The sequence below is a fragment of the Coloeus monedula genome, assembly GCF_965178545.1.
Source record: "Coloeus monedula genome assembly, chromosome: 10".
Taxonomy (NCBI): Eukaryota; Metazoa; Chordata; class Aves; order Passeriformes; family Corvidae; genus Coloeus; species Coloeus monedula.
Window position 1 is genome coordinate 3235022 of NC_138790.1, and position 25757 is coordinate 3260778.

The 25757-nt window shown below is 50.5% G+C and overlaps 1 protein-coding gene across 2 annotated transcripts in view; it reads left to right on the forward strand.

Annotated features, from left to right (window-relative positions):
• Window positions 1-19451, forward strand: part of HDLBP (high density lipoprotein binding protein) — a 37377-nt gene extending 17926 nt beyond the window's left edge. For both annotated transcript variants that reach the window (XM_082288100.1, XM_082288101.1), the window contains exons 2-28: window positions 391-458; window positions 1000-1112; window positions 2044-2198; window positions 2670-2885; window positions 4511-4717; window positions 5177-5392; window positions 6204-6410; window positions 6615-6722; window positions 7246-7350; window positions 7785-7863; window positions 8529-8668; window positions 8947-9051; window positions 9357-9470; window positions 9793-9879; window positions 10066-10197; window positions 10514-10732; window positions 11568-11789; window positions 12015-12233; window positions 12936-13074; window positions 13474-13628; window positions 14241-14345; window positions 15003-15137; window positions 15685-15828; window positions 16003-16188; window positions 17596-17712; window positions 18137-18265; window positions 18905-19451. In XM_082288100.1, coding sequence (XP_082144226.1) covers window positions 1037-1112; window positions 2044-2198; window positions 2670-2885; window positions 4511-4717; window positions 5177-5392; window positions 6204-6410; window positions 6615-6722; window positions 7246-7350; window positions 7785-7863; window positions 8529-8668; window positions 8947-9051; window positions 9357-9470; window positions 9793-9879; window positions 10066-10197; window positions 10514-10732; window positions 11568-11789; window positions 12015-12233; window positions 12936-13074; window positions 13474-13628; window positions 14241-14345; window positions 15003-15137; window positions 15685-15828; window positions 16003-16188; window positions 17596-17712; window positions 18137-18265; window positions 18905-18991 — 3804 coding nt within the window. In that variant the 5' untranslated portion in view covers window positions 391-458; window positions 1000-1036 and the 3' untranslated portion in view covers window positions 18992-19451. The remainder of the gene's footprint in view (window positions 1-390; window positions 459-999; window positions 1113-2043; window positions 2199-2669; window positions 2886-4510; window positions 4718-5176; window positions 5393-6203; window positions 6411-6614; window positions 6723-7245; window positions 7351-7784; window positions 7864-8528; window positions 8669-8946; window positions 9052-9356; window positions 9471-9792; window positions 9880-10065; window positions 10198-10513; window positions 10733-11567; window positions 11790-12014; window positions 12234-12935; window positions 13075-13473; window positions 13629-14240; window positions 14346-15002; window positions 15138-15684; window positions 15829-16002; window positions 16189-17595; window positions 17713-18136; window positions 18266-18904) is intronic.
• Window positions 19452-25757: the final 6306 nt, after the last annotated feature.

The window sequence follows — 25757 nt, forward strand, 5'->3', positions numbered from 1 at the left end:
TGACTGATGGCAGTGTTGTTGGCAGGTTTTCAGATTGTTAGTCTCTTCTGACTAGAGAAGGTCTTGCTTGCAACCCTGAAATTTCATGTCTTGAACATCTGTTATTAATTTTTTGCCTGATACTGTATGGCTACTCTTGTAGCCAGTGTGATGAAAGAGTAACTACTCCAGACTTCCTGCTGTGAAGTTTGAGTAGATAGTGGCATTGCCTGCAGAGCTAGTAAAACACAACACGTGTCATGTATGGGGAGATGCAACTGGGTATGAGAGTGTTTTGGATAAGGTGCAACTTTGAAACATACAGGTTGAAAGTTACAGTAACAGGGGTGTCATGGTTTTCTGTTGTCTTGGACCTAATTTATTTATTTTAATTTCTTTTTTTCTATAAAGCAAAAGCTGGCAGGCTGACAAACAGGCAGCTTACAGGACGGACTCTCTGGCTACTGACCATTTAGCTGGTAAGTTCTTATTTTGGTAGAGCCAAACATCTTTCTGAGCTTGCTAGACAGAGTGGCTTTCTGAATATGTCCCTCAGTCAGGCACCTCAGTAAGTTTCTCAGGAAGAGGCAACTTTTCTTATCTCTTTTCTCTCCAGGGATAGACAATGGTCTTGGACTGACTATCCAGACGTTCACATACTCATTTAAAAATTGCCTGCCATTAATAATGAATAGATTAATTAGACCGTACTTCAGATTAATTAGAATACGCTTTAAAAATTTGTGGTGTCCCCCTTTCCAGTGACCTTCTTAGGTTACACATCCTCTGCCTTCTTAGGGAGGAGCTTAGGGAGGTTTTGGTGATGACTGTAGGGAGGAAATATCCATCCTGAGTTCCTGTCTGGTTCAACAAGGAAATTGGGCAGCTGATGGGCACTGTGGGTGCTTTTCAGGAGGATGACTGAAAGAGTGCTTAGTAACATACACTTTGTCTTCCTGGAGTGACTGTGTGCATCCTGGGTGGTGTTGGTGATAGTGTTGCTGCCTCCATCTCTTCCAGTGGCATACCCGGATTGTGTGTGGGTGGGAAGTCGACAATGAGCTCTGTGGCAGTTTTGACCCAGGAGAGCTTTGCTGAACACCGCAGCGGCCTGGCCCAGCAGCAAGTGAAAGGTGAGCAAACACAACTGAGTTCCTGTGATGTGCCTCTAGATCCAGACTGCACAGGCAAGATTCCTTGCTCTTGCACAAGCTCACTCCATGTGTCTGGTTCCCCAAAAGTATGCATTCTTCATTCCTAGATTAGCATTTTGCTGGACTCTAGCTTTGTATCTCCAGCAGCACAGTGATGATGCTGCACAGTGCAGGGCTGTGAGGAGACAGGCCTGAACACTTCAGAGAGTTCTGGCTAGCAGTGCTGTCTGCCCTAGGATGGGGCACATGCAAGAGTGGGGCACTGAGCTACACGAGAACCTCATGGATCAGTGTGCTGGGCTGTCATTTCCACCCTTTGCTCAGCCAGGTGCTGGGGGTGGTCACTAGCCCTGTGAACTGACCAGTGATGGGTTTTGGCATCTGTCCCCAGCTGCAAAGTGCCCCATTTGGTATGGCCCAGTGCACAACTGAGTTGAACATAATGTACAGGCCTACAAGCTTTGTCTAGACTTTGCCCTGACTATAGCCCTTCTCTCTGCCTTTTTCCTGGGCTTATATTTGTCTTGTCCCTTTCTGACCTGCACCCTTGCTCTGGTCCTTTCACTTCTTTCTGCTCAGCCTGTTTTCCCCTAATTGAACCCCTCTTGACAAAGTTGGCAATAAGGTGGTGTTTGCTGCCACCATTCACTTGCACGTTCACTCCCTGCACCCACTGTGCCAGCTCAGACAAGGCTGGTGGTTTGTGGCATTCACTGCAGTCTGTGCTATGCTGATGTCAGTCATGCTCCAGACTTGGCAGCCCCATAGGCATAGCTGTAATGGGATTAATAGCAGGGCACAAGCCATTTGCTCTCCCTTGTTAGTGGTGCCTAATTGCAATTGCACTGCCTGTGAACAGGGGCATTTCTGCAGCCAAAGTAGCTCATTTACCCTATTTGCTTTACTCTAGTTACAGCTTTAAACTCTGAAGAAGAGAATGATCCTCCAACCTACAAGGAAGCCTTCCCTCCACTCCCTGAGAAAGCACCATGTTTGGAAGCTGCCCAGGAACCTGCTGGTCCCTGGAGCAAAATTCGACCAATAAAGGCTTCTGTCATCACTCAGGTTGGTGGGAGTGGATGTCTTATGTCCTGTCTTTTCCCCGCTCCCAAAAGTACGTGAAGTGAAGCATTCCCTGAAGTGTGAAATCCTTGTTATGTCAGCTTCTTTGTTGTGTTTTACCCTGGTACTGCAGCTGAGAGCTAGGACTGCTCTGGAGGGGAGGGATGTGTTGGAAAACTGTCCAGAAAGAGCTCTGTATCCCTGTTCCACAAATAGCTGAAGCAGGCCTGAAGGGAGCATTGCAGAATTCCTGTAGTGAGTGCTAATCCCCCTTTAGGAAGACTCCTAGTGTGGGACAGACTGCGTGCTGCAGTGCTCCTGCACTTCCCTGGGCACAGCTGGTTGATGCAGTGCACAAACCTGGGAGGTCAGCTTGCCATTTAAGTCCTGTATGGGCATGAGAGAGAGAGGAACTGTCAGGCAAAAGCACACTGACAGCTTGTTGTGCCCTTTTATCTGTCTGTGGCTGAGCAGGTGTTTCATGTGCCGCTGGAGGAGAGGAAATACAAGGACATGAATCAGTTTGGAGAAGGCGAGCAGGCCAAGATCTGCCTTGACATCATGCAGAAGACAGGAGCTCACCTGGAGCTGTCTCTCGCGAAGGACCAGGGCCTTTCCATCATGGTCTCTGGCAAGCTGGAAGCAGTCATGAAGGCTCGGAAGGAAATTGTTGCTCGACTGCAGACTCAGGTGAGGGCAGCTAACTGTTTCTCACTTGATCCCTGCTCTTCCCCAAGACTCCCAAATGCTTTGAGACCCTTGGGTGTGTGTGCTTATAAGCCAAAGAGGTGTTATTAGATGACTAATTCAGCCTTGCCATCTGTTTTCAAAGCACACAATTGGCAATTTGGAATGGAAATGAGGCTTAAAATAGGGTTCAAAGCTAATTACAGGCCATGGTGTTGCATGAAGGGTGGAGTCTTCAATCTGTGACTTTGTGCTGAGGTGCTGGTGCTGGCAGGGTACAGGCCCCTCACAAAATTCATGGTGTGTGAGAATGGAATGGTGCTTTCTCTGAAGTCCTTCAGAGAAGAATATGGAGGGTTGGGAGAAAGAAAAGTAGAGAAGAGGGAGTTCTGCCAAATGCTGAAAGCTTCAGATCAGGGTTCTGGGTTGTGTAACTTGAGCCCCATTGGTAAGTAATTGCAGACTCCTTGTTTCAGTTGCTTCTCCTTTCAGTCCTCTGAATTTTGATTTCTTGCCTTCAGGTTCTTGAGTTCATTATCAAAATGGTAGTTCTTGTTAAGATATATCACAGCTAGGTGTCATGGTGTGTTTTAAAGTGTAATGTCCAAGGTAGTTAATGCAATAGGTAGGTAATACCGTATCTGCTCAGTGCTGTTCAGCCTGTGTGTCATACCCTGCCAGAGGGAAGAAAACGGACAAACCCTACATAATGTGCATCTTAAGAAATAGTTTAGGTTGTACTACCACAGATCCATACCCCACTGTCCTCAAATATCCCTCCTAATTGGTCCCAGGTCTGAAAGGTGTGTCTTGTGTTGCAACTTCTCTTAGGCTTGGCTGGCCTAATGTGGGCAGAAAGCTAAAGAGTCACACCAAGTGATCTGGCTTTGATTTGATTTATTTCTTTTTCTATTGTAGGTTGAATTGTAAGTGTCTAGTTAGTTAGTAGTTACATATTCACAGGGATCAAGAGCATAGTAGCAATCCTAAACTATCAGTAAGGTCAGTAAAAACTCATTGAGAAGGGAAGAAGTCAGGAATACCTGTTACAAACCAGCCCTTTAATGCTAGATTGAGAGAAGCTCTGAGAACCCCTCTTTTTCAAGAGGAGCCATCTAGAAGCAGTCCCTGAAGCAGCGTGTGCTGCATTGAAGACACCTTAGCACCCAGAAGTGGTAAGCATATTTGAGCTCTCTGCCTGCTGGAGTAAGTTTCTGGTGTTGAATTTCGGTTTCCTAGGAGTCAGACTATGTCTTCTTCTCTGTAGCCTTGGCAGCAGATATCAGAGTTCAGATAAACTCTCCCCCAGAGCTGTCATCCCAGTTGCTCTCTGGTGCTGAGAGACCGTGAGACAGTGGAGTGTAGACACCTCCTCATCTGTGCCTGAAGGCCTTTGCTTATTCAGAGTATTGCTCCTGGGCAAACAGAAGGCTTTTGAGGGAATAGTGGGGTTTAGACTCCTGGAATACAGGCACCATAGATCTACTCCTCTGGTGTACTATCAGTCTTTGGACAGGATGTGCCAGAAGGCATTGTGTTTCCTCCTCAGTTGTGCCACTAAGCAGCATCTGAAGAACTTTCCCTGTGCAGGCAAGGGCTCTCATAGATTCTTGGCCTTTGTGTTGCAGGCTTCAGCGACAGTTGCCATCCCCAAGGAGCACCATCGTTTTGTCATTGGAAAGAATGGTGAGAAGCTGCAGGACCTGGAGCTCAAAACTGCAACCAAAATCCAGATCCCCCGCCCAGATGACCCCAGCAACCAGATCAAGATCACTGGCACTAAAGAAGGGATTGAAAAGGCCCGACACGAGATCCTGCTTATCTCTGCTGAGCAGGTACTTCAGTCCTGTGATCTCTCTCATGTTATTATCTGAACCGCCATTTTGGTTCTCCATGGTATATTAGATGTTTGTAGCCATGATGGGCACAGCCAGTGCTAACATTGTTAGTCTGAACGGAGGTGTATACCCTTCCACTGGCTGTTTGATCACTGCTTCCAGGTTCTGCACCTTCTGGTGCACCCTTTTATCTGTCTCTAAAGTCAGATAAGCACTTTTTGTACTTTGAAGTGAACCATATTAGATGCCAGCTGAGATAAGACGGGAGATTACAGACGTGAATATCATAAATTTGGAACAGCACTATTTGTAGATGGAAAGGGATGGAGCCTGCAAAGTGGAAAGGGTGCTTGGGCTAGAGTGTCAAGCAAGACAGCACTGGGAATTCAGCTGTATGTGGCAGAGATGGTAATACTGACAGCAGTTTCCACTGAGGACTGTTCTGGATACTTTTAGGATAAGCGTGCCGTGGAGCGGCTGGATGTGGAGAAAGTGTACCATCCCTTCATTGCTGGCCCTTACAACAAGCTGGTGAGTGAGCTCATGCAGGAGACAGGGACACGCATCAACATTCCTCCGCCCAGCGTTAACAAGACAGAGATAGTCTTCACAGGGGAGAAGGAGCAGCTAGCCCAGGCTGTGGCTCGTGTTAAGAAGATCTATGAGGAGAAGGTATGGACGGTCCCTAGAGCTTCCCATCTTCCCCCCACCTGCTCACAGCCCTTCTTCCCTTATTTTTCTACTTCTCTGCATCCCTCAGTTCCATACTCCTCGTGTCAGTTCTTGCTCAGCAGCCCTTGCAGTACATGGACCTGGGTCTTACCATTTCCTTGCTCACCAGAGTGGGACTTGGGGTGATTCTGCCGAGGAGGTGACAGATCTCCTGCTTTTGTAATGAAAATTAGCAGACCACAAAGAGCTCTCTGGGTGCATGTTTTCACAGGTGCTGCAAAGGAAGGAGGGAAGTGTGAAGGCTACAGTGTGGCCAACTGACAGTATCAAAGTTGTTTCATGAGTAGAAGTTGCTGAAGAGTAAATTTCACTTCAGTTTATTTTCCACTGCCAGCATCACTGTGAATATCCTTGTTGTGGGTTGTTGGTCTGTTTTTCCTCATGGTTACGTCTGTTTTTGTACCAGTCTGAATTTCAACACAGATAATCATCTTATAGCGTGGTGTTGCATTACAGCACTGCCTGGGGACAGCTGGGCATTGTGCAAGGGCAGGGGTGTGTATGTGGTCTCTTCCATGTAGTGTCCCAGGGAGCTTAAACAGAATTTTTGTATTTCACCTGTAAATTTTTGAGAATAGGGCTTTCTGTAGGCAGGATCCCAGAGATGCTAGGGTACTGCAGAACTCCTGTGCTCACCTTTGCTTTGATCTTTCCTGGGTGCTGAGCTTCACTGCATCTTGTGTCTCTTCCTTTCACTTTTGTCCTTCCCTGCTCCCTTGTGATTGATGCTCCAGTGCCTCTGCTCCTACAGAAAAAGAAGACTACTACCATCGCTGTGGAGGTGAAGAAGTCCCAGCACAAGTATGTCATCGGCCCCAAGGGTAATTCCCTGCAGGAGATCTTGGAGAAAACTGGAGTGTCTGTCGAGATCCCACCCACTGACAGTAGCTCGGAGACGGTGATACTGCGAGGCGAGCCTGAAAAGCTTGGGCAAGCATTGACTGAAGTCTATGCAAAGGTACTGACTGGATGGGCCAGGCCTCCTTTGAAAGCCCCACAAAGATACATCCCTGGGCTCTGACAGGTGGAGGGGGTGGTCTCTGTCAGGCTGTCAGAGATGCAGCTTAGAACTCAATAACGAGGGTGCAGCATGGGAATTGGAAGTGAATTTTTGTGAAGGCCTCTTCCAGTCTGTCCACCCAACAGCTTCTCTGTCCCTCAGGCCAACAGTTTTACCGTCTCCTCGGTCTCAGCCCCCTCTTGGCTTCATCGTTTCATCATTGGAAAGAAAGGACAAAACCTGGCCAAAATAACTCAGCAGATGCCAAAGGTATGGATGAGCTATTAGCTTAGCAAAGTAGAGTATGGTTTAATCCAGCTCACTCTTTGTAGAGAGAGAAATGTATTTTAGCATGGATAAAACCAGGGAGGAAATGGCACAGATCTTAAAATATTCAGGGGAACTACCAAATTCTACTGCCTCGAACACTTCCCATCCTGTGTTACTTTCAAGGGTTGAGTCCTTCAAAGGAAGCTTTATGTGTTCCTATTTGGAGAATTGATGTAGTAGGAGACCTGGAAATGCTGACTTCAATGAGGCTTCTCCCTGGTGAGTTAGATGGTATCTGGAGAAAGGTTAGGTGAGGAACTTTTCCAAAGCCCTTGCAGACTCCAGGACAGCATGAAAATTTTATGCTCTAGACACTGTGATGTGGCCAAAATTGTAACTTGCCTACTTCTGAAACCATGTGTATCCTTAGTGGTAGGGATTGATGGTGTAGGCCTGACTGACAGCATTGACCTGGCTTGTGTCTTGGAAAATTCTTACTGATTTCCTTGCCTTGTGTCTCAAGGTTCACATCGAATTCACTGAAGGAGAAGACAAAATCACTTTGGAAGGACCTACAGAAGATGTGAATGTGGCTCAGGAACAGATTGAAGTCATGGTCAAGGATCTGGTAAGTTGGTGGTACTAGTTCTGGTATATAAGAACAAAGTGGGGAAAGGTGGAGCAACAGAGCAGAGATAAAGTGTAGCTCACATCTGTGAGTATTTTCACAGGCTTAACAGAACTTGCAGAAGGCAAGTTGTGTGACAGATGAACAAAAACCTTGGTTGTGAAGCTTTTCTTAAAAAATCACCAGCACATCTTAAGTCTTTTGATGCAGAGAAGGGAAGATTCTCTTTCAGTCACAGCTAGAGAGGCATTTAAGTCCCTTTAAATGTTTCACAAGCATGGTGCTCTCAGCTCAAAGCAGAGGAGTGTTCTGCTCTGCTCACTAGCAGGAGGAGTGCTTGTAGCTTTCAGCTGGAGTTAGTGCCTGCACTGGCAGTGGGCACAGGCAGCAGCAGAGGGGGCCTGCCCTGCCTAGCCCTGTACAATTCTTTATAGATCAACCGGATGGATTATGCAGAAATCAACGTTGACCACAAATTCCACCGACACCTCATTGGCAAGAACGGAGCTAACAGTAAGTGGAGTGCCTTTCTTATCCTTCCTGTGCCCAGACTCTCTGTGAGTAGTCAATCATATCATGGCTCTGCAGCTCAACCAGGGTGCTGCCTCCATTACATTGCCCCTGCCCTTCTGGAGTGAAGTTGGCACAAGGAGATAAATGGGCAGTGTGGCCTTGGAATGGCTTTAATGTATTGGAAATGTCAGGGAAAATTGAACAGATTACTTTGCCATGTCCTGGCAGAATTTCTGTATGTTGGGGAGGTTGGAGAGTTGTCTTTTATTTTTTTTTCAAGTTGGCCTATGTGAATTTCATTTTAGAACTCAGGTGGGGGTGGTAGAAATCTGCATGGTGAGTTTCTCCCCAAAAAAGAATTTAGGATTAGAAATTAATAAGTATCTTCTAGTCTAAATATGGTGCTGTTTGGGGAAGAAACAGATGCCTCACTCTGGCAAGTGAGCTATTGGCTCAAGATGCCATAGTATTTAATTGTACAGATTCCTGTGTAGCACAGATCTGCTCTTGCTGAACCCCAGAGTGAAGAGGCACTTTCCTCTGATTCAACTCCACCCCTCTGGCTTTTCCTCAGAGGCTGATGTACTTCTTAAACAGCCTCAAAGGTGTCTTTGCTTCCAAATCTTGGCCTAGCAGAGTGTGTCACCACATCCCTTTCCTTGCAGTTAACAGGATTAAGGACCTCTACAAGGTGTCTGTGCGCATTCCCCCGGACAATGAGAAGAGCAACCTGATCAGAATTGAAGGAGACCCACAGGGGGTCCAACAGGCCAAGAAAGAGCTGCTGGAACTCGCTTCCCGTATGGTTAGTGGGATGTGATGCCTGGGAGGCCAGAGGGTTTGAGCTCTTGTGTTCCCTAGTAACCTTCTGGTGGAGGTGTGTGCCCCTTGGCCACTGAGCACTTGGGTCTCGTGACCAGTGCAAGTTCCTTTATTCCCTTGGATCCCCTTTTCAGTCAACCTAGAGTGACTTATGTCTGGAGGAAAAACACTGATGACAAGTAAGCTGTTGGGCAGCAAACTGGTAATTACAAGTACGTGTGTCTCCTGCTGAACACTCTGTGTAAACTCTGTTCTCCATAGGAAAATGAACGCACCAAGGACCTAATCATTGAGCAGAAATTCCACCGGACCATCATTGGGCAGAAGGGCGAGCGGATCCGGGAAATCCGGGAGAAATTCCCAGAGGTAAGGCTTTCTAGGAGATGAGGAATTCAGAGGGCATATTTCCTACATTGGTAATAGACATATGGTCACTTAAGTCATAAATGTGTTGTCCCTGTAAGTGTGAGAAATATCTAACTGATTGATAGGTGTCTGCTCATACATCTAATGTGTATGAGAAGATGGTTCTTCTGGCCAAAGACTGCTGATGTGGTTACCTGCTTCTGAATGGCAAAGGGGATGTGCAGGATCCCTCCAACCTTTGCACATGTCTGACATGATAATTCTTGCATTTGTTTGAGTTGACTCTAAGTGACCATTTCCTGCAGGTTATCATCAACTTCCCAGACCCTGCACACAAGAGTGACATTGTTCAACTCAGAGGTCCCAAAAACGAGGTGGAGAAGTGCACCAAGTACATGCAAAAGATGGTGGCAGACCTGGTAAGGGAGACTTCTGTCTGCTGTTTTCTCTGTTCCATGCCTGGATAACCCTGGAATAGAGCAGACCTGTAGTGGCTAGGGCTGACACACCTCAAGATGAGGGAACTGTGGACATTGTTCTTTCTGTATGGGGGCAGGCAGGTAATACCTGTTATTTAAGGGCTATAGGAGAAAGTGCATATCTTTGCTTATTCTTGGAAGTGTCCCATATAGAGAATTCCTTGGGTCTAAATCTGTTGTCAAAAGCTTCTTTATAGAGTTCCTGGGATGGGGCCTCACTTGCCAGGATGGTGTAATCTTCAATTCTCCCTTTCTCTCTTAGGTTGAAAACAGCTTTTCTATTTCTGTTCCCATCTTCAAACAATTCCACAAGAACATCATAGGGAAAGGAGGTGCCAACATCAAGAAGGTGAGATCTCTTTCCTGTCTTCACTGCTCATTATGGTGACTGCCTGCAGCAAAATCTCATTCTCTGGTCTCCCCTGCTCATTGGTAATGTAAAATAAAACCTCCAAGGCCTTTTTTTCTGACACGGGACACCTCTCAAATGATTTTGCTGGGATTTTTTTTTTTTTTTTTTTTTTTTTTGTGGCAGATCCGTGAAGAAAGCAACACCAAAATAGATCTCCCAGCTGAGAACAGCAACTCAGAGACAATTGTTATCACGGGCAAAAGAGCAAACTGTGAGGCTGCTCGCCACAGGATTTTGGCTATCCAAAAGGAGCTGGTAAGTGAAACAACCGGCCTGTGGTGGATTAGGGACTTGAAAACATAAATACAGGAGTTATAGGAGATATAAATATAGAAGCACTTGTAGTGGGGTGTGGCAGGAGACAAATGTGGATGTCAGTCTGTTCTTGACTCTTCAGCTGAAGTTTGTGGCTGCTCATGTGTTAGGAGTGGCCAGTCTCAATTCCCTCTGGTCAGGCATTTCTGACACTCAGCTCTGCAAAGCTCCTGGCAATGTGGGAGTTAGAGGGCAAGAAGAGTCTGTGCAAACACATTGCTACAGCTTGACTAACACCCGTACTGTCCTCACTTAGGCCAACATCACGGAAGTGGAGGTCTCTATTCCTTCCAAACTCCACAATTCCCTCATTGGCGCCAAAGGCCGCTTCATCCGCTCCATCATGGAGGAGTGTGGTGGAGTCCACATCCACTTCCCCACAGAGGGCTCTGGCAGTGACACTGTGACCATCAGGGGCCCAGCCCAGGATGTGGAGAAAGCCAAGAAACAGCTGCTACATCTGGCAGAGGAGAAGGTGAGCCTTGTCCTATGGGGGAAGGAGCAGGTTGGTTTGGCCAGCTGTTTCTTTTGAAGTGATTCCCTCTGTCTGCGTGGAAGCCTTTGGCATCAGTCAAACAAATCCTCTTTTGAGGATTTGGGTACAGTTTGGATGATTAAAAGAAAGCTATATTTCTATCCTTGTGACAATGAGTTCTTCACTCATGGGTGGTAGAACTGTCTGTAATGCATCTCTGCCCAGGCTGATGACATACTGAGAGTTAAGGCTCCCTTGCATCTGTGGTTTGAATGCTCTTGGGTATCCACACTTCTCTGAAACAGTTTACTCTGCAGATCTCCTTTTTTCTTAATCTCTGAATTTTGGCTCCAGTCATCCATTTCACTGCATACATTCAGATTTGAGAGCTTTTGGTTACAAGACCTTGCTCTGAGTTGTGGCTGGCTGACTGACTGGTCATTTTAATAGCAAGCTTTCTCGGGTCAGCATGTGAACATGTTCTCCCTGGGAGTTGGTTGGTTGCCTCTGGGGCCTGGCTTGCAGCAGTCAGTTAGCAAATGATGGTATTGCCTTTTGTGCTGTTCAGACCCTTCTCCTAGGGAAGTCTCTGTTCATCCTCTCATTGGTCATGCTGAGTGTACAGTTAGTTTTTTGGCCCTGAGAATATCTTTGGGGTAGTGTTTTTAATTTAAGACATTGTATACCTTTTTTACTTTCAACGGCACACTACACCTACCTTGCTTTTGCAGCGCTCTGCATGTAGGTGCACATAACATATCTACATGCTGACTGTTGGTGCTGATGGATATTTTCTATACATTGACATGTTCCGTGGGTCTCTGGCTCTTTTCAGCAAACAAAGAGTTATACTGTGGACCTCCGTGCAAAGCCAGAGTACCACAAATTCCTTATTGGTAAGGGTGGTGGCAACATCCGTAAGGTGCGAGACAACACGGGGGCCCGCATCATCTTCCCCACCTCTGAGGATAAAGATCAGGAACTGATCACTATCATGGGAACAGAGGAGGCTGTCAAAGAGGCACAGAAGGAGCTGGAGGCTCTCATCAAGAACTTGGTATGAACTTTTTCTACTTTCTTGCCTTTCACTGTGGCAAGGTATAACGAGTCAGTGTGGAGGACCTGCTTGTCCTAAAAATACTTGCTGCCCTGCCCTTCATGGGAGCTCAGGAAGATCCTTCCTTACCTTGGAGTGAGGTTGTAAGCTGATTGCTGTTGGGTACAGCCAGCTCATGCCTATCACCAGGACAGGCAGGGTTGACTAGCTGTTGTGTGTTGGCAGGATAACGTGGTTGAAGACTCCATGGTGGTTGACCCCAAGCACCACCGCCACTTTGTCATCCGTAGAGGACAAGTTCTGCGTGAGATTGCAGATGAATACGGTGGTGTGATGGTCAGCTTCCCGCGCTCCGGCACCCAGAGCGATAAAGTCACCCTCAAGGGAGCCAAGGACTGTGTGGAGGCAGCCAAGAAGCGCATCCAGGAGATCATTGAGGACCTGGTATGTTGCAGAAAAACTGTTTCTCCTGTATTCTGTTCCTTCAGCAGTGTCCTGCTTGAAACTGCTGTATGACCAAGCTTTTTGTGAACAAGTCCCATGGTAGTGCTTGGATCTGAACCTTTGCTGTCAGCGTACAAGGTCTGCGGACTTTAGATCCTGGCCTGGGGGTAGCAGCTGGCTCCAAAATGGCAGTGCTGTATGAATGAATTTCCTCCTCTGACCATCTTCTTCGTTTTTAGGGGTGGAAGTAGGAGACCACTCCTTGATGTGCGTCTAGACATTAAAAGATCAGAGCCTTCTTGTGCCTCTCCATGTCTGGCCTTGGGCAGTGATTGCTTTCAGGGGTTTCCTGCACTGTTAGTATTGGTTTTCGGAAGCAGTCAACTGTCAAACCTGTTCTCTTCCCTTCTTTCTTTATTTTTTTTCATTTCTTCTAATGCTTCCTCCTCCTCAGGGTAATAAAGAGTTTGAGCTTGGCTCTTGGAAGCCTTTAACATCCTGAGTTGAAGGCAGCCTTCTTTAAATCCTCTGCTCTTCTCTGAGAGAGAAACAATTCTAGGAAATTTTCAGTTCTTCCCCTGTCAGCCGTTGTTATCTTTTTTGACCCCTCTCTGTCCGTTTTGGATTTCATCATGCACAAACATCCTGTCTCCTGGTGTGAAAGAGGCTGCATTGCAATAGAGCAACTCTGCTTTCCCACAGGAAGCTCAAGTGACAATCGAATGCACCATCCCACAAAAGTTCCACCGCTCCATTATGGGCCCCAAAGGATCCCGGATCCAGCAGATCACCCGGGACTTTGGCGTCCAGATCAAATTCCCTGACAGGGAGGAAAACCCAGGTATACCTATGGATGCACATTCACATGGTAGTTGGGATGATCAAATGAGTGTAGTGTAGCCTACACTCTGCTCCAGTGGACATGTTCTACTTAAAATTTATGGAGAGAACTGATCCCTGGTGTTCCTGCAGTGTCCTTGAATCTGGGCCTAGCATCAGCCTTGCCCTCTTGGGAAGGGGACAGTTTCAGGAGGTCAAACCACAGACCTGGGTGTTGTGAACATGTTGTCACTGCAGAGTACAGGGAGAATGAGGACTTAGCCTGACAAAAATGGCTCTGTGGGCTTACTGAGATCTCTCTGAGTTCTCACTGATGGCTGAGCCTGAGGATCTGGAGGAGGGAGATGATGAGCAAGGAGGTGGCTCTGTGTATTGAACACAAGACTTTCCATGTTTTCAGCCCCTGTTGCGGAGCAAGCTGTGCAGGAGAATGGTGAGGAAGGTGGGGAAGGCAAGGAGGGGAAGGACACAGATCCCAGCTCTCCGAAGAAGTGCGATATCATCATCATCTCTGGCCGCAGGGAGAAGTGTGAGGCAGCAAAGGAGGCACTGCAGGTGTGTGGCTTTCTCAGCCCCTTACCCTGTTAAAGTAGTGATGCTTGGACGTAATTTTTGGTGGGGGTAGTAAAAGCTACTCAGTCCAGGTGTAATGCAAGTGGTCAGTGATGCTGGCTCTAGAGGGGGTCTGTACTGCTCGAGGGAAGCCCCTCTGCTCTGTGACTTAGCCTGCCACCTTGAATTGTAGGGCCTGACCTTGCAATTGCTAGAGCTTGTAAGCAGCCCCAAGTTACTTGCCATAAAAAGCATAACATGCTTGTTTTATGGAGCACAGCTGGGAAGAGGAGGAGTCTGATTGAGGCTGAGTCATTCCAGGTTCAGTAGACCTTGCCATGCTTCTGCAGTGATGTTTTCCAAGTCTCCAAAGGATATGAAAACAACCTGTTGCCCAGGTGGGGTTTCAGACGGCTTGTTTGGAAAGCATGCTTTAACATGCAACAGGTCATTTTGGTGTTCCCAGCTGTCCTCTCTTCCTGTCAAGTTTGTATCCTGACTACAAGGGAGTGTAGCATTGCTCTGTTCAGCAATATGTTCTTTTGGGCAAGTATATGGCAAGATAGAAGACAGGAGAAGTCTTTCCACTGGTAAACCATGCTCCATCCCCTGCAGGCTCTGGTTCCTGTCACCATTGAGGTGGAAGTTCCCTTTGATCTTCACCGTTACATCATAGGCCAGAAAGGAAGTGGGATCCGCAAAATGATGGATGAGTTTGAAGTAAGTTGTTGCCCTTCCTTCCATCTCCTCTGTCCTGGAGAATCTGTAAGTGACTGTGTTTGAGGTTTGGACAGTTACAGCATACTCAGGTCTGCCATGGAATCCAAGGCTCCATAATAGGAAAATGATCCCTGTGTGTTTTGGACCCTGGGTCCAGGGCTTGGCAGGTTTTGTGCTGAAGCTGTATGATCGGTGTTGATGTTGTGAGTGTTGCATGACTTGGCTGGTGTCTGCAGGGATTCCTCATCACTGTGAGAGTTGTTTTCCTCCTGGGCTCTGGGAAACAACTCTGTTGCGCCTACCCATTTGGGAGAATTCTCCAGATCCTCTGGGCCTGATGCAGGTTGGCTGCAGTCAGTGTTGTTGAACATATATTTGTTTCCTGGCCTCTCTAGGCTGTCACAGGGGCTGGAGAAACAGAGTTCTATGCAAAAACTATCTAGAAATGGTCCTAGGCAACTGACTTCAGGTGGCCCAGCTTGAGGACCTCCAGAGATCTTTTACAACCTCTACCATTCTGTGGTTTGTAGGCTGCCTGGGTGGGAGCTGGTCGTGGTGTCAGGGGAGACCAGCGAGATGCCAGCCTGCAGTCAGAGGCATCACAAGTGACACAGAATGAGCAGTGATACAAAGTGATAATTGCTGCTTGTTACTCAGGTGAACATCCAGGTGCCTGCTCCTGAGCTGCAGTCAGATATCATCACCATCACTGGGCTGGCTACCAACCTGGACCGTGCCAAGGTCGGGCTCCTGGAAAGAGTGAAGGAATTGCAAGCTGAACAAGAGGATCGGGTAAGGCCTGTGCCTGTCTGTCTTTCTTACAGCCGAACATGGCTTCAGCCTCTGGGCGCAGACTCCAGGAACACCTCATCTTTTAGAAGCACCCTTAGCTGCTCTGTGGGTGTGGAATGCTCATAAATGGGTTACTCAAAGGTAGCTCATTTACCATGAACTGACAGGACAGTTTGGGAATATAACTTTGGACTGTCCAAATCTCTCTCACACCTTCACATACCTTCGAGACACTGGTGGGTAGGAATCTCACTGTGCTGTGAGTCTCCCTGTATCTATCCTCACTGAATCCTTACCACAGCTCTGAATAATAGCTGAGGGATGAGTTGGGTGGTTGTTTGCTGTTTGTAGTTTCCCTCTGAACTTGGTGAAAGCACAAGGCTCCAGCTTGTGCTTTCAAGGATGGATGGCTTGGGTGCTTAAGCATGACCCTGCAAAATCTGTTTCATGCATCTCAGAAGCTGGAAGGAAATGCTGTGGCTTAAGTGGACATCACTGGAGCAGCCATGGTGTGTTCCCTGTTCTCACTCTGCTTCTCCTGTTCCAGGCCTTGCGAAGCTTCAAACTGACAGTCACTGTAGATCCCAAGTATCACCCTAAAATCATTGGGCGGAAGGGAGCAGTGATCACCCAGATACGCACAGAGCATGAGGTCAACATCCAGTTCCCCGACAAGGATGATGAAAGCCAGGTGAGAGATCAGACAGAGTGCAAGGAAAGCTAGTGGTTGTCTCTGAGCATCTTCTCGAGAGCTCCGAACTCTCTCCATTGCCTTTGGATAAGGTGGATGGTAAAGGGGATTAGCAGGGAGAAAGCTTGCTCAGCTGCTTATGAGCTTGGTCTCTCACACGTCTGTGTGCCCCAGGCCCAAGACCAGATCACCATCACTGGCTATGAGAAGAACGCCGAGGCTGCCCGGGATGCCATCATGAAGATCGTTGGCGAGCTGGAGCAGATGGTTTCCGAGGACGTGACTCTGGACCATCGTGTTCACGCACGCATCATTGGTGCACGTGGTAAAGCCATCCGCAAAATCATGGATGAGTTCAAGGTGAGCACTGGGGCGATGCCACACAGGTCAGGCTGGGCCTGGGCAGCCACCTCCTCCTGGGTAAAGAGCTTGGTGCTGAATGAGCTCACATCTTGTGGTTCTTGTGTCTTGTGCTTGTTGAGCACCTTCAGCTAGAACAGACGTGAAAAAAAAGCCAGTGCTGCCTTGCTCACCTTCAACTCCACCAGCACATGAGCAGCATCCCTGGCCCAGGGCACCTGGGGTGTCTGGACACCACAGCCAGACACCAGCTGAAGCATCCCCACACCACCTCAGCTCTGAGTCATGTTCCTCTGGGAGCCAGGCCAGGAGCTTTTCCTGTTTTGCTGGAATCCAGACAGAAGAGGAACCTGGGAATGCTTCCTTGGTGCTCTGGATTCGCCCTGCAAGCAGCATGAGCTCTGTCCTTCTCTGCAGCCCTTTGGTTGGGTTTCTTGCAGTCAGAGTCCCAGTTGATCTTGAGAGAGAGGCAGAGGTGTGTATGTCAGCTACTCTGATTTCTGGAAGTGGGCAGCCAGGCCTCTTGCTGGGATGCTCTGTGAGGAAGCTGTCCCCAGACCCCCCAGCTACTTGAGCTTAACTCAGAGAATTCCTCTGGATTTCCTCTAGGCCACTGTGGATCCCCTTGACTTTGGGAATCATGGCATATTCTCAGGGCTGTGGATGTGGCAAAGCCGGCTGGCTCTGGGAAGGTCAGGGACCTCTGCCCTGATAGCACGTGGCATCAGCAGCAGGCTTTACTGCAGGGGCAGCAGTGAATGTGAATACAGAGGGATGGGATTTTGGAGACCTGCATCTTGGCTGGGCTCAGTTATTGAAAGAAACTGTTTGCTTCCCAAATGAGCAGCCTTTGGGTTTGGTCCTGTCTTGTTTAGATTTCTGGCACCCATCTGGAAGGCAGGGTGTGAGAGAGCACAGTGCTTGTGCATGGGGTGCACTAGGCCAGCTCTATAAAGTGATTATTCTGTGGCAAGCACAGAAAGCTCATTGTTCTTCATGGTGATGGCTCAGTGGTGAAAATGCTTGCAGCAGTGTGAGGACAGTGTCTGGAAATGCAGCCCCTCTCCTGTCTCTGCTGCAGGAGCTGCCCAGAAATCAGCAAGCCTCTGGGAGTGAGAGCAGCAGGGGCTGCTGGAAGTTGGGTCCTTACTACAGACTGCTCTGCTTTCCTTCTCAGGAAACTGGGCAAGCTTTGGGGCCAGGTATATACCTGCTCACCCCTCAGGTATATACCTGCTCACCCCTCAGTGAGCAGCTCAGTCTGAGCTGTGGAGGTCCAAAAGAGACTGGTGGCTTCAGTGAGGGCATCAGTGAGAGTGATCTGTGATTCTAATGACAGGGCTCGCGGGGGGTCTCTGGCATTTCAGATGTGCAGGCATAACTCTTGTGCTGTTCCTTGTGTTACAGGTGGATATTCGCTTTCCCCAGAGTGGGGCTCCTGACCCCAACTGTGTGACTGTGACAGGACTTCCTGAGAACGTGGAAGAAGCTATTGATCACATCCTGAACTTGGAGGAGGAATATGTAAGTGTTCAGCAAATCTGTGCCAGGGCTTAGCAAGAATTTCCCCTGCCACAGAGCTGGATATCTGAACTATGTCCATGTGTTATTTTCTTCCACTGCATCAGAGAAATTGAGCCCTGTGCCGGTGGCTGTCAGTCTCCACTGCAGCTGTCCCTCAAACCAGCTGGACTGCCCCCTCTGTCCAGGAGAGGACAGTGAATGAGAATGCTTGGACACCCCAGGATGTGCATGTTCTTGCCTTGTAGTAGCTTGGACCAGTTAAAAGTTGTGGCCCTCAGACTAGTGCAGACACACTGGTTTTGGTCATTGTAGAACAGGCTGGTGAACTTGAACAGGTTGCAGTGTGGTGAGATGGAGGGTGGACATTTTATACCAGTTTGAGGAGCTATCCAGATCCCCCCCCTCACTGGTTGTGTTACTGCAGCTTGCAGATGTGGTGGACAACGAGGCAATGCAGGTGTACATGAAGCCCTCCTCACATGAAGAGTCCAAGGCCCCATCCAAGGGCTTTGTGGTGAGAGATGCCCCCTGGGCCACTGTCAACAACGAGAAGGTGAGTGCTGCTTGTGCTGCAGGCTGGGGGGCACAGAGTGTGGGGACACTTCTGTCTGTGCTGGGGACACAGAGCACTCTCCTTGGTGACAGAGCAAGCAGCTTTTTGCTGCTCTTTGTGGCCTGAGTACAGGCCTGGGCTCGCCTGTCCATCTTTCAAAGCACTTTCCCAACCTCTTGTCCACTCTGGCTACACCACTGTGGAGCTGTTGGGGAATGGGGGATCCATAATAGGAGGTGTCCTGCCAGGTTTTGTTACTTTTAGGGGTAGGGGTATGGCCTGGGACTTGAGACTCTTGCTGCAGCACAGAACTGGCTCGGTGTTTGCAACTCTGAGCTGGGACATGCGGCAGCTCATTCTCAGCTGCCCCAGTACTGCTGCAGGGCTGGCCTGACCCTACTCCAGTGGCCCAGTTACTGAGCTGGGACCCTTTTCACTTTATCTGCACCCTCCTCAATGTCACCTCTAGATGGCTTGGCCCTCCACCCTGGGCAGTCCTGGGGCCACAGTGATCCTTTTTGTCCCTTCCCCATTGTCTCTCCTCCTGGGATATCAGCGATGGTGTTTAGCTCAGGGCCCCACCATGTAAGTTCGCAGCAGGGCAGGAGCTTAACTTGTTCCCTTTTTTGTTTGCTCTAGGCCCCTGATATGAGCAGTTCTGAAGACTTCCCCAGCTTTGGGGCTCAAGTGGCCCCCAAGACTCTTCCCTGGGGACCCAAACGATAATGACCTGGAAGCAGAAACTCCTCCAGCCCGCTGACCTGACACTAACCTGCCACAAATACTTCCTGTCTGAAATCTGACCCAGCGGCTGGAGCACAAATCAATTGTCCCAAGAGGTCTCCTAATGGTGTCTGGAGTGCTAGATCCCATCCTGCTCCCCTCAGCTATCACCGTGTATAGGACCCACCCTCATCTCTTGATGGATATTCTTTCCTCCTTTGGAACAAGACTTCCACTCAGATTCAAACACTAAATGTGTGTGTTTTTGTTAGAAACTTCATAATTGACTCCAAGTGGCTAAGATTCGCAGCTTCCCAAGCGCTAGCAGAGCAATCTGCTCTCTTGAGCATGTCTGACTAGGCATTCTCGCCTTCATTAGGAGACCTCCTTTACTGTGGCTAGGAATCTACTTCCTGTCTCATGACCTCAGGAAATAAATTTCCTTGACTTTCTAAAGCCAAAACGTTTGCCCTCTTTCCTTTGTGTTTATCCCAGGCCTTACCTTACCTTTGTAGAGTGCAATCAACTTTTTTTCCTTTTAACTGCCAAAAATTCATTTAATGCTGATAGCTGACTGTGGGGAGAGCTTCAAATAATCTATAAGGGCAGAAACCTGCTTTTAAAAGAAACAAAACCTTCAATAGGCTGTAGAGACAACAGAAGATGGAAGGGGCCAGAAAAACCGTATGGCTACCCTGGTCAGGAAAACACCTGTGAGCGCAGCAAGCGCGCGTCCCTGCGCCGCACCAAGCCCAGCCCCAGCCTGCTCACTTGACCAGTCTTCCAGTGCTTGATGAGAGACCTCGCTCCTAGTTCCCTGCAGTCTCTCGTTCCCCCTTCCCAGCAGTGTGAGCAGGCAGGAGAAGCCAGCACGTGGCAGTGTGACCGGATGGGACAGGTTTGGCTCAGCCGAGGTCGCTGCAGTGACATGGCTCAGGAGCAGCTGGCGGGACGCACAGCCTGGAGACGCTGTAGCCCGCTGTGAGTGCTGCAGCAGCTCGGCACGAGCAGCAGTCACACTGTTCCTGTTGCCTTCTTTCTACCTCAGACATCAGTATGATGGGGGCCTCTCGATGGTTATGGTTTAGCAGCTACTCCAGCTGTCACCTGGGCAGCAATGGCAGAAGCGCGGAGGAGAAGCAAGAGGAGCCTTGTGTCTGCACAGCTGGGAGAGCTGCTCCAGAGGGAAGCAGAGCATGGAGATGCTGAGGCAGGCTGGGAATAATCTGCAGGGACTGCGTGCTGAGCTAGCACAGGGCTTCACCCCAGGGCCATGGGTGCAGCTGTGCCGTAGCCCTGGGCTGCAGAGGTTGTGTGAGCCAGGCTTCTGCTCCGACAGCATTGGGGGGGTGATGTGTGTGCTGAGCCCTCCTGAGGCCTCCATCATGTGGTAGAGGGTGATCTGTGATCTGTACTTGGGGCTGCTTGCACCTGGGCCCTGCCACAGCTTGCTCAAAGGGGGTTGTGTCCGAGCTCCTCCAGCCAGTAAGAGGAAAACTGCATCTTTATAGAGGGAGGTGTGTAGCGTGGGGTTTTTGAGTGTCCCCCACTTTCTGTATCAGTCCTACAGAGCTTGTAGTCTGAGCCATTCCTCTGTCCCAGCTGCTTCAGCTCTTGGACAAGCAGGAGGCCCTAGCCTCTCTTCTCTAGTGCTGCTGACAGAGCACAGCTGTGGCAGGCTGAGCCCAGCTGCCTTGCCTTTCCCTCCGTGGGGCAGGCCCAACATGCCGATGCTTTTCCTTCCTGCGCCAGCTCTTCTTGGCAGACACTGCTATGCAGAAGTCAAACCAAAACCTCACAGTGCTCTCCTTTAGTCTGAGAACCAAGTGAAACGGACCTGTTGTGGAGTGCTTGGTTGCCCCTGAAGGACCAGGGTGGCCTTGCCTCCAGCACGGGAAAAGGGGAACTAGGGTGGTACCCTCCCATCTGCGTCTGTCAGGAAATGGTTAATACCCTGTAGCTTAGGTCTGTCCTGCATCACCAAGCCTATCACCCCCTCCTCCTCTTTATGCCCCCATGCCCTCACCAGTTGCACAGCAAGGCTTGAGTTACATCCAGGGCACCCACTGCCTTGGGCTTGTGCCCCACAGCCCTACCTTCCACTCTAAAGAAGGTCATGAAGTGATTGTACCTAGTACTGTCCCCCCACCACCCTCCTTCCGCAGCAGACTGTGGCATGTGTCCATTTCTTCTCTTTGACGTCTTCCATATTGTACGTTTCCATAGCAATGATCCCTTGGCCTTAACTTTGGAATTTGGAGACTATATGCAAACATGTAAAAAGGCTCATGAGTATGGATGACACTGGAATTTTATAAATTCTAAAATAAAACCTGAAACAGCTTGGAGTGTGGTGGATATTATTTCTGCTGATGGGGTGAGATCCGAGGCAGTCCATGCTGGGCTGGGTTTAGCCAGGGCTGAGGACTTTCAAGTATGCACACCTGAGCCTTTGCTGTGGCCATGCCCTTGATGGGGTGGGACTCACATGGCAAGCGGTGGGTCGAAGGAAGGGGGTGAGAGCAGCAGCAGAGGCTGCATGCTCCTTCTAGGGAAACACAAACCTGCTTGCCTCCAGGCAGCTGGTGCCAGGGATGCTGCTCGTATAAGGGAGGAGGGGGAGGCACCAGCCATGGTCCCTCTTGCTCAGTTACTCCACAACCAGAGCCTCTCGTCTGCCTTCTCAGCGCTCTGATTCCCTCCCTGCCAGGTCATGTATGCAGTAATACCAATGAGCTGGGACAGACACTCAGAGCCAGGTGTGTCCCTTCCCACCTTCAGCAACAGCCATCCCCAAATGCCCAGGTGCCAGGCAGCCATGGGGGCATGGCACACCTGCTGCTCACAGCTCCTCTGTCCTAGTACTGTGCCCTGGGCCGTACTCTGCCACGATAGTCAGCTGCTGGCGAGCTGCTCAGTTTCCCAGTTCCTGCCTGCAGCTGGATCTGTGACCCTGGCCTTGCTTCTTATCTCCTGTTTCTTCAATAGGACGTGAACCACAGAAACAGGGAGCTGGCACTTGTCCTAGCAGGAGCGGCCACAGCCTCTTCCAGGGCTACCTTCCTGCTTGCCAGTGCCTCAGTGTGGGCATAAAGCAAAAAGAGCTTTGGAGGAGGAGGGAGATGACCTGCTGCAGCCCACCTTGTTCTCAGCCAGAGCTCTTTAGCCAGGTACTGTTCACGCTTCATCTTAACCTCCTCAGCCTCAGGAATGTCAGGTGCCAGCCATGCAGTCACACGTCCAATAATGAAATCCAAATGCTGGAAGTGGATGGGATGTGTGGGTTGGCTGTGGTGGCGAGTCCTTACCCCTGCCCCAGCAGCACATCCTTAGCCACCCAGTTGGGCTCAGCAGCTGGTACCTCAAAGGTGACAATGAAACCTGAGCGTACAGCCAGCAGCTGCCAGTGAGTCAAGGTCAGGCTGCCATCCTGGTCCCTGAATGCTCTGTTATCTGTGGGAGCAAAGTGCAGCAGGTACTGACTGACCTTCCTGGCAGTTACTCCTGCTCCCAGCTGGGCATGCTGGAGCACAGCAGAACCAGCCCTCAGCCAGCTTCTGCTGGGACCTACGTCCCACAGGTCACCCGGCCCCGGGGGAATTTAATCTTCACAAAAGCACCTCCCTCCACAATGGTGGCAAGCGACCCTCCCCACTGCCCCACACACAGACCTGTCCAGCACACGCTCAGCCCTGGCATGAGTGAGGGCCCCCAGGACCTCAGCGAAGTGGGTGGGCAGCATGGACCTGGCTCAAAGTCACTCTGCTAAATAAAATGTTTGCTGTGGCAGAGGCAGAGAAAGGCAAAATCCAAGCTGAAGGAAGGAGGAGCCAGGCGAGGCGGGAGCGGGCTCCCACCTGCATGGGGTGTTGCTGTGCAGGACAAAGTCCCGTGGTGCGTACGCCAAGGTGGAGTTCACGTAGCCGTGCAGGCTGCTGTTGTACATATGCCTGTGGTACACAGAGGGCAGAAAATCAGAGCTGAGGGCTATGAGGAAGGCCTGGAAGCCGGAAGATGTGCTGCAGCAGATCCTGCTCAGCAGGGGGACACCCCATCCTCACCTTCCTTCATGCCCCGTGCTTCTGGGGTGGCTTTCTGCCTCTCCTTCCCTCAGCCTGACAAACCAGACATGACGCTGGTGTGGGACAGCAGAGCTGCTCACAGTGCAGTGCCCTGTTCCCTTCTCCCAGTTATTGCCAAGCAAGGCCCAGAGCATGACAGCTGCCCACTGCCCGTGGCTGGAGCTGCATCTTCTGCACAGGCAGACTCACCCCCAGCACTGCAGCTCCCCTCGTCACGCTGCATCCTGCAACACCCAGACGAGTTCCCCCAGTTCCCTTACCCCACCTGCAGCCCCCTCACCCCTGGCCACCCGCCCAGTGCACGTTGCTGATGATGGCCAGGTGAGTGGTGGCCTCCAGGATGGACAACCAGATGCCAATGCCCTGTGCCTGCTCAGCCACAGGCCGCTGGTAGTCACAGATGAGCTTGTTGGGGTCCAGGCAGATCACACAGTTGTTGAGCAGGGTGAAGAGGGATGCCAGGGGACAGGCTGCCACGAAGATGATGGTGATGAAGCCAAACTGCAGGACTAGGAGAAAGAGGAGGAAGAGGAGTGGGGAGGGACAGACTGAGATAATAGCCTCAACTGCAGCATCTCGCAGCCCGATCCTGTGGGGAGCGGGGCGGCCCTTCTCCCTCCAGCACCTACAGGCTGCTCACGGTGAAAGCTCCTTCCTCTGGGGAACTCCTGCAGTTCCTGCCTCTCCACACCAGCCTTCTCTCTCCCAGTGCCTCTCAGCACTCCCCAGCCCGAGGCCAGTCCCTACCCGTCTCCAGGTACTCATCAAGCAACCCTTTGAGCCCCAGCAGCTGCTGGCCCATAACCAGTGCCTGCTCCACCAGGGCCGACCCCCGCTCCTCTCCTGCCTTGGCTGAGAGGAGCTTACACTTATGCCACGAGCACTTCAGCTTCCTGGAGGAACAAAAGAAGGGCCACCACATCCTCTGCTGCTGAACGTGCCCTTGGCATCCTGTGTGAGCTCAGGGACGCGTGATGGCCCTGGCAAGCCATGGTGTACTCACAGGACGGCCACCTCCTGCACGTTGTTGATGATCTGCCTCCCCACCATGATGACCAGCAGCTCCTGCACCATGGAGCATCCACTTGGGCTGCACTGTGGGGAGAGCAGGGCCCTCAGCCTGCTGGCACACGGAGATCAGACCCCGAGGGTGGGAAGGCATTCCCACAGCACACACCAGCATAGGGCCTCTCCCATCCGGCACTCAGCTCCTCATTGCAGATCCCCAGAAAGCTCAGGTAGTTTCTAGGGTAGCCAACAAACCTGCAGGAGCCACGTCAGAGTTGTGAGTGGAGATCCCAGGCACTGATTCCAGGAATGCATCCAGAGCAGCCCCAGGGAAAGAAGGGCTTATCTGGTTCACAGAGCCCTCTTCTTGCTTACTAAGGTGGGACAAAAGGGCTGGCTGATGGTGGTCCCAGACTGGGACCAGTTAGCCCACAGTTGGTTGGCACTGCCCTCAGCCCCAGCTGTCCTGTGGCCATGTGAAGGCTCCCACTCTCTGATGGGACTGTCCCCCTGCCACAGTGCTCCTTGCTCATGATGGCAGCAGCACCATCCCCCCTCCTTTAGCCCTGCCCAAATGCCCAGGAACCTGCTTTTCAGAAGCCAGTGAAAGAAGGGATGGGGCTCTGGAGGAGAAGTTCAGAAGCAAAATGAAATGGGACCCCAGAGCTCTCCATGGGACAAGAGTGGTGACTGGGGATCGCTGGGTCCCCTGGGAAGCAAGGAGGCTGCAAACCCCATCGGAGCTCCACAGAAACCCAGCCAGTCATGCAGACTGGGACACCCAGGAGCACTGGGGCACTGTTCCCCTTCCCCTGCAAGCTTGGGCACCGCAGCCCCTCACCTGCAGGGCACCCAGAGCTGGAACTCCTGGGCACAGCAGCAAAGCAGGCTCCAGGGTGCACTCAGCAGCAGATAGGGCACCACCTTCTTCTCCAGGTGAGTCATGTGCTGTGGGGAGAAAAGAGAATGCTGGCACCCGTACAGGTGCCTGTGGGTGGCACCGGGGTGACTCCGTGCTGGTCACTGGTGTGGATCAGCCTGGTAAAGCTGACCCAGGAGATGAGCACAAACACATTGCATCCCTGCAAGCCCTGGCTCCCCTCCTGAGAGAGGCCCCCGTGGCAGGGCATATCCTCCCCTGGACCCCACAAGCCACAGATGAAGGCTGCATTTACTGCAGGGGGATGGAAAGCTGGAGTCAGATCCCCAGGTACCTTTTGTGTGTGTATCCCAGCAGATTGAAGCTTGTCCTGAAATTCCTTCCTCCAGGTCCTATGGATGGCAGCAGATCTCTCCTGCACGTCACTGTTCTCACAGCTGTCCTGCTCCCAGCTCAGCTCCCAGGGGATTATTTCCCACACCAGGACAAAGTCTGAGGCAAGGAAAGGGATCTCATGATGGAACCCAAAGCTGTTTCTGTCCTGCATGTCTCTCTCCTACAGGACTTGGTGCTCTTGTGGGGCTGGGTGTTGTCTTGTGAGTGAGACAAGGAGCTGAGGGAAGGACGTGCTTGCTCTGGAAAGGGCTTCAACCACTTTGGGTGTTCCTAGCACAGGAAGCTGGGAGAGTTTATTAACAGGACTGAGGACTGCACCTGTCTTGTGAAAGAGAAGGGCTGGAGCACCCAAGTAGGATCAGTAGGATGGTGCCTGCCAGGGCCTGGGGGTCCAGTGCCCTCT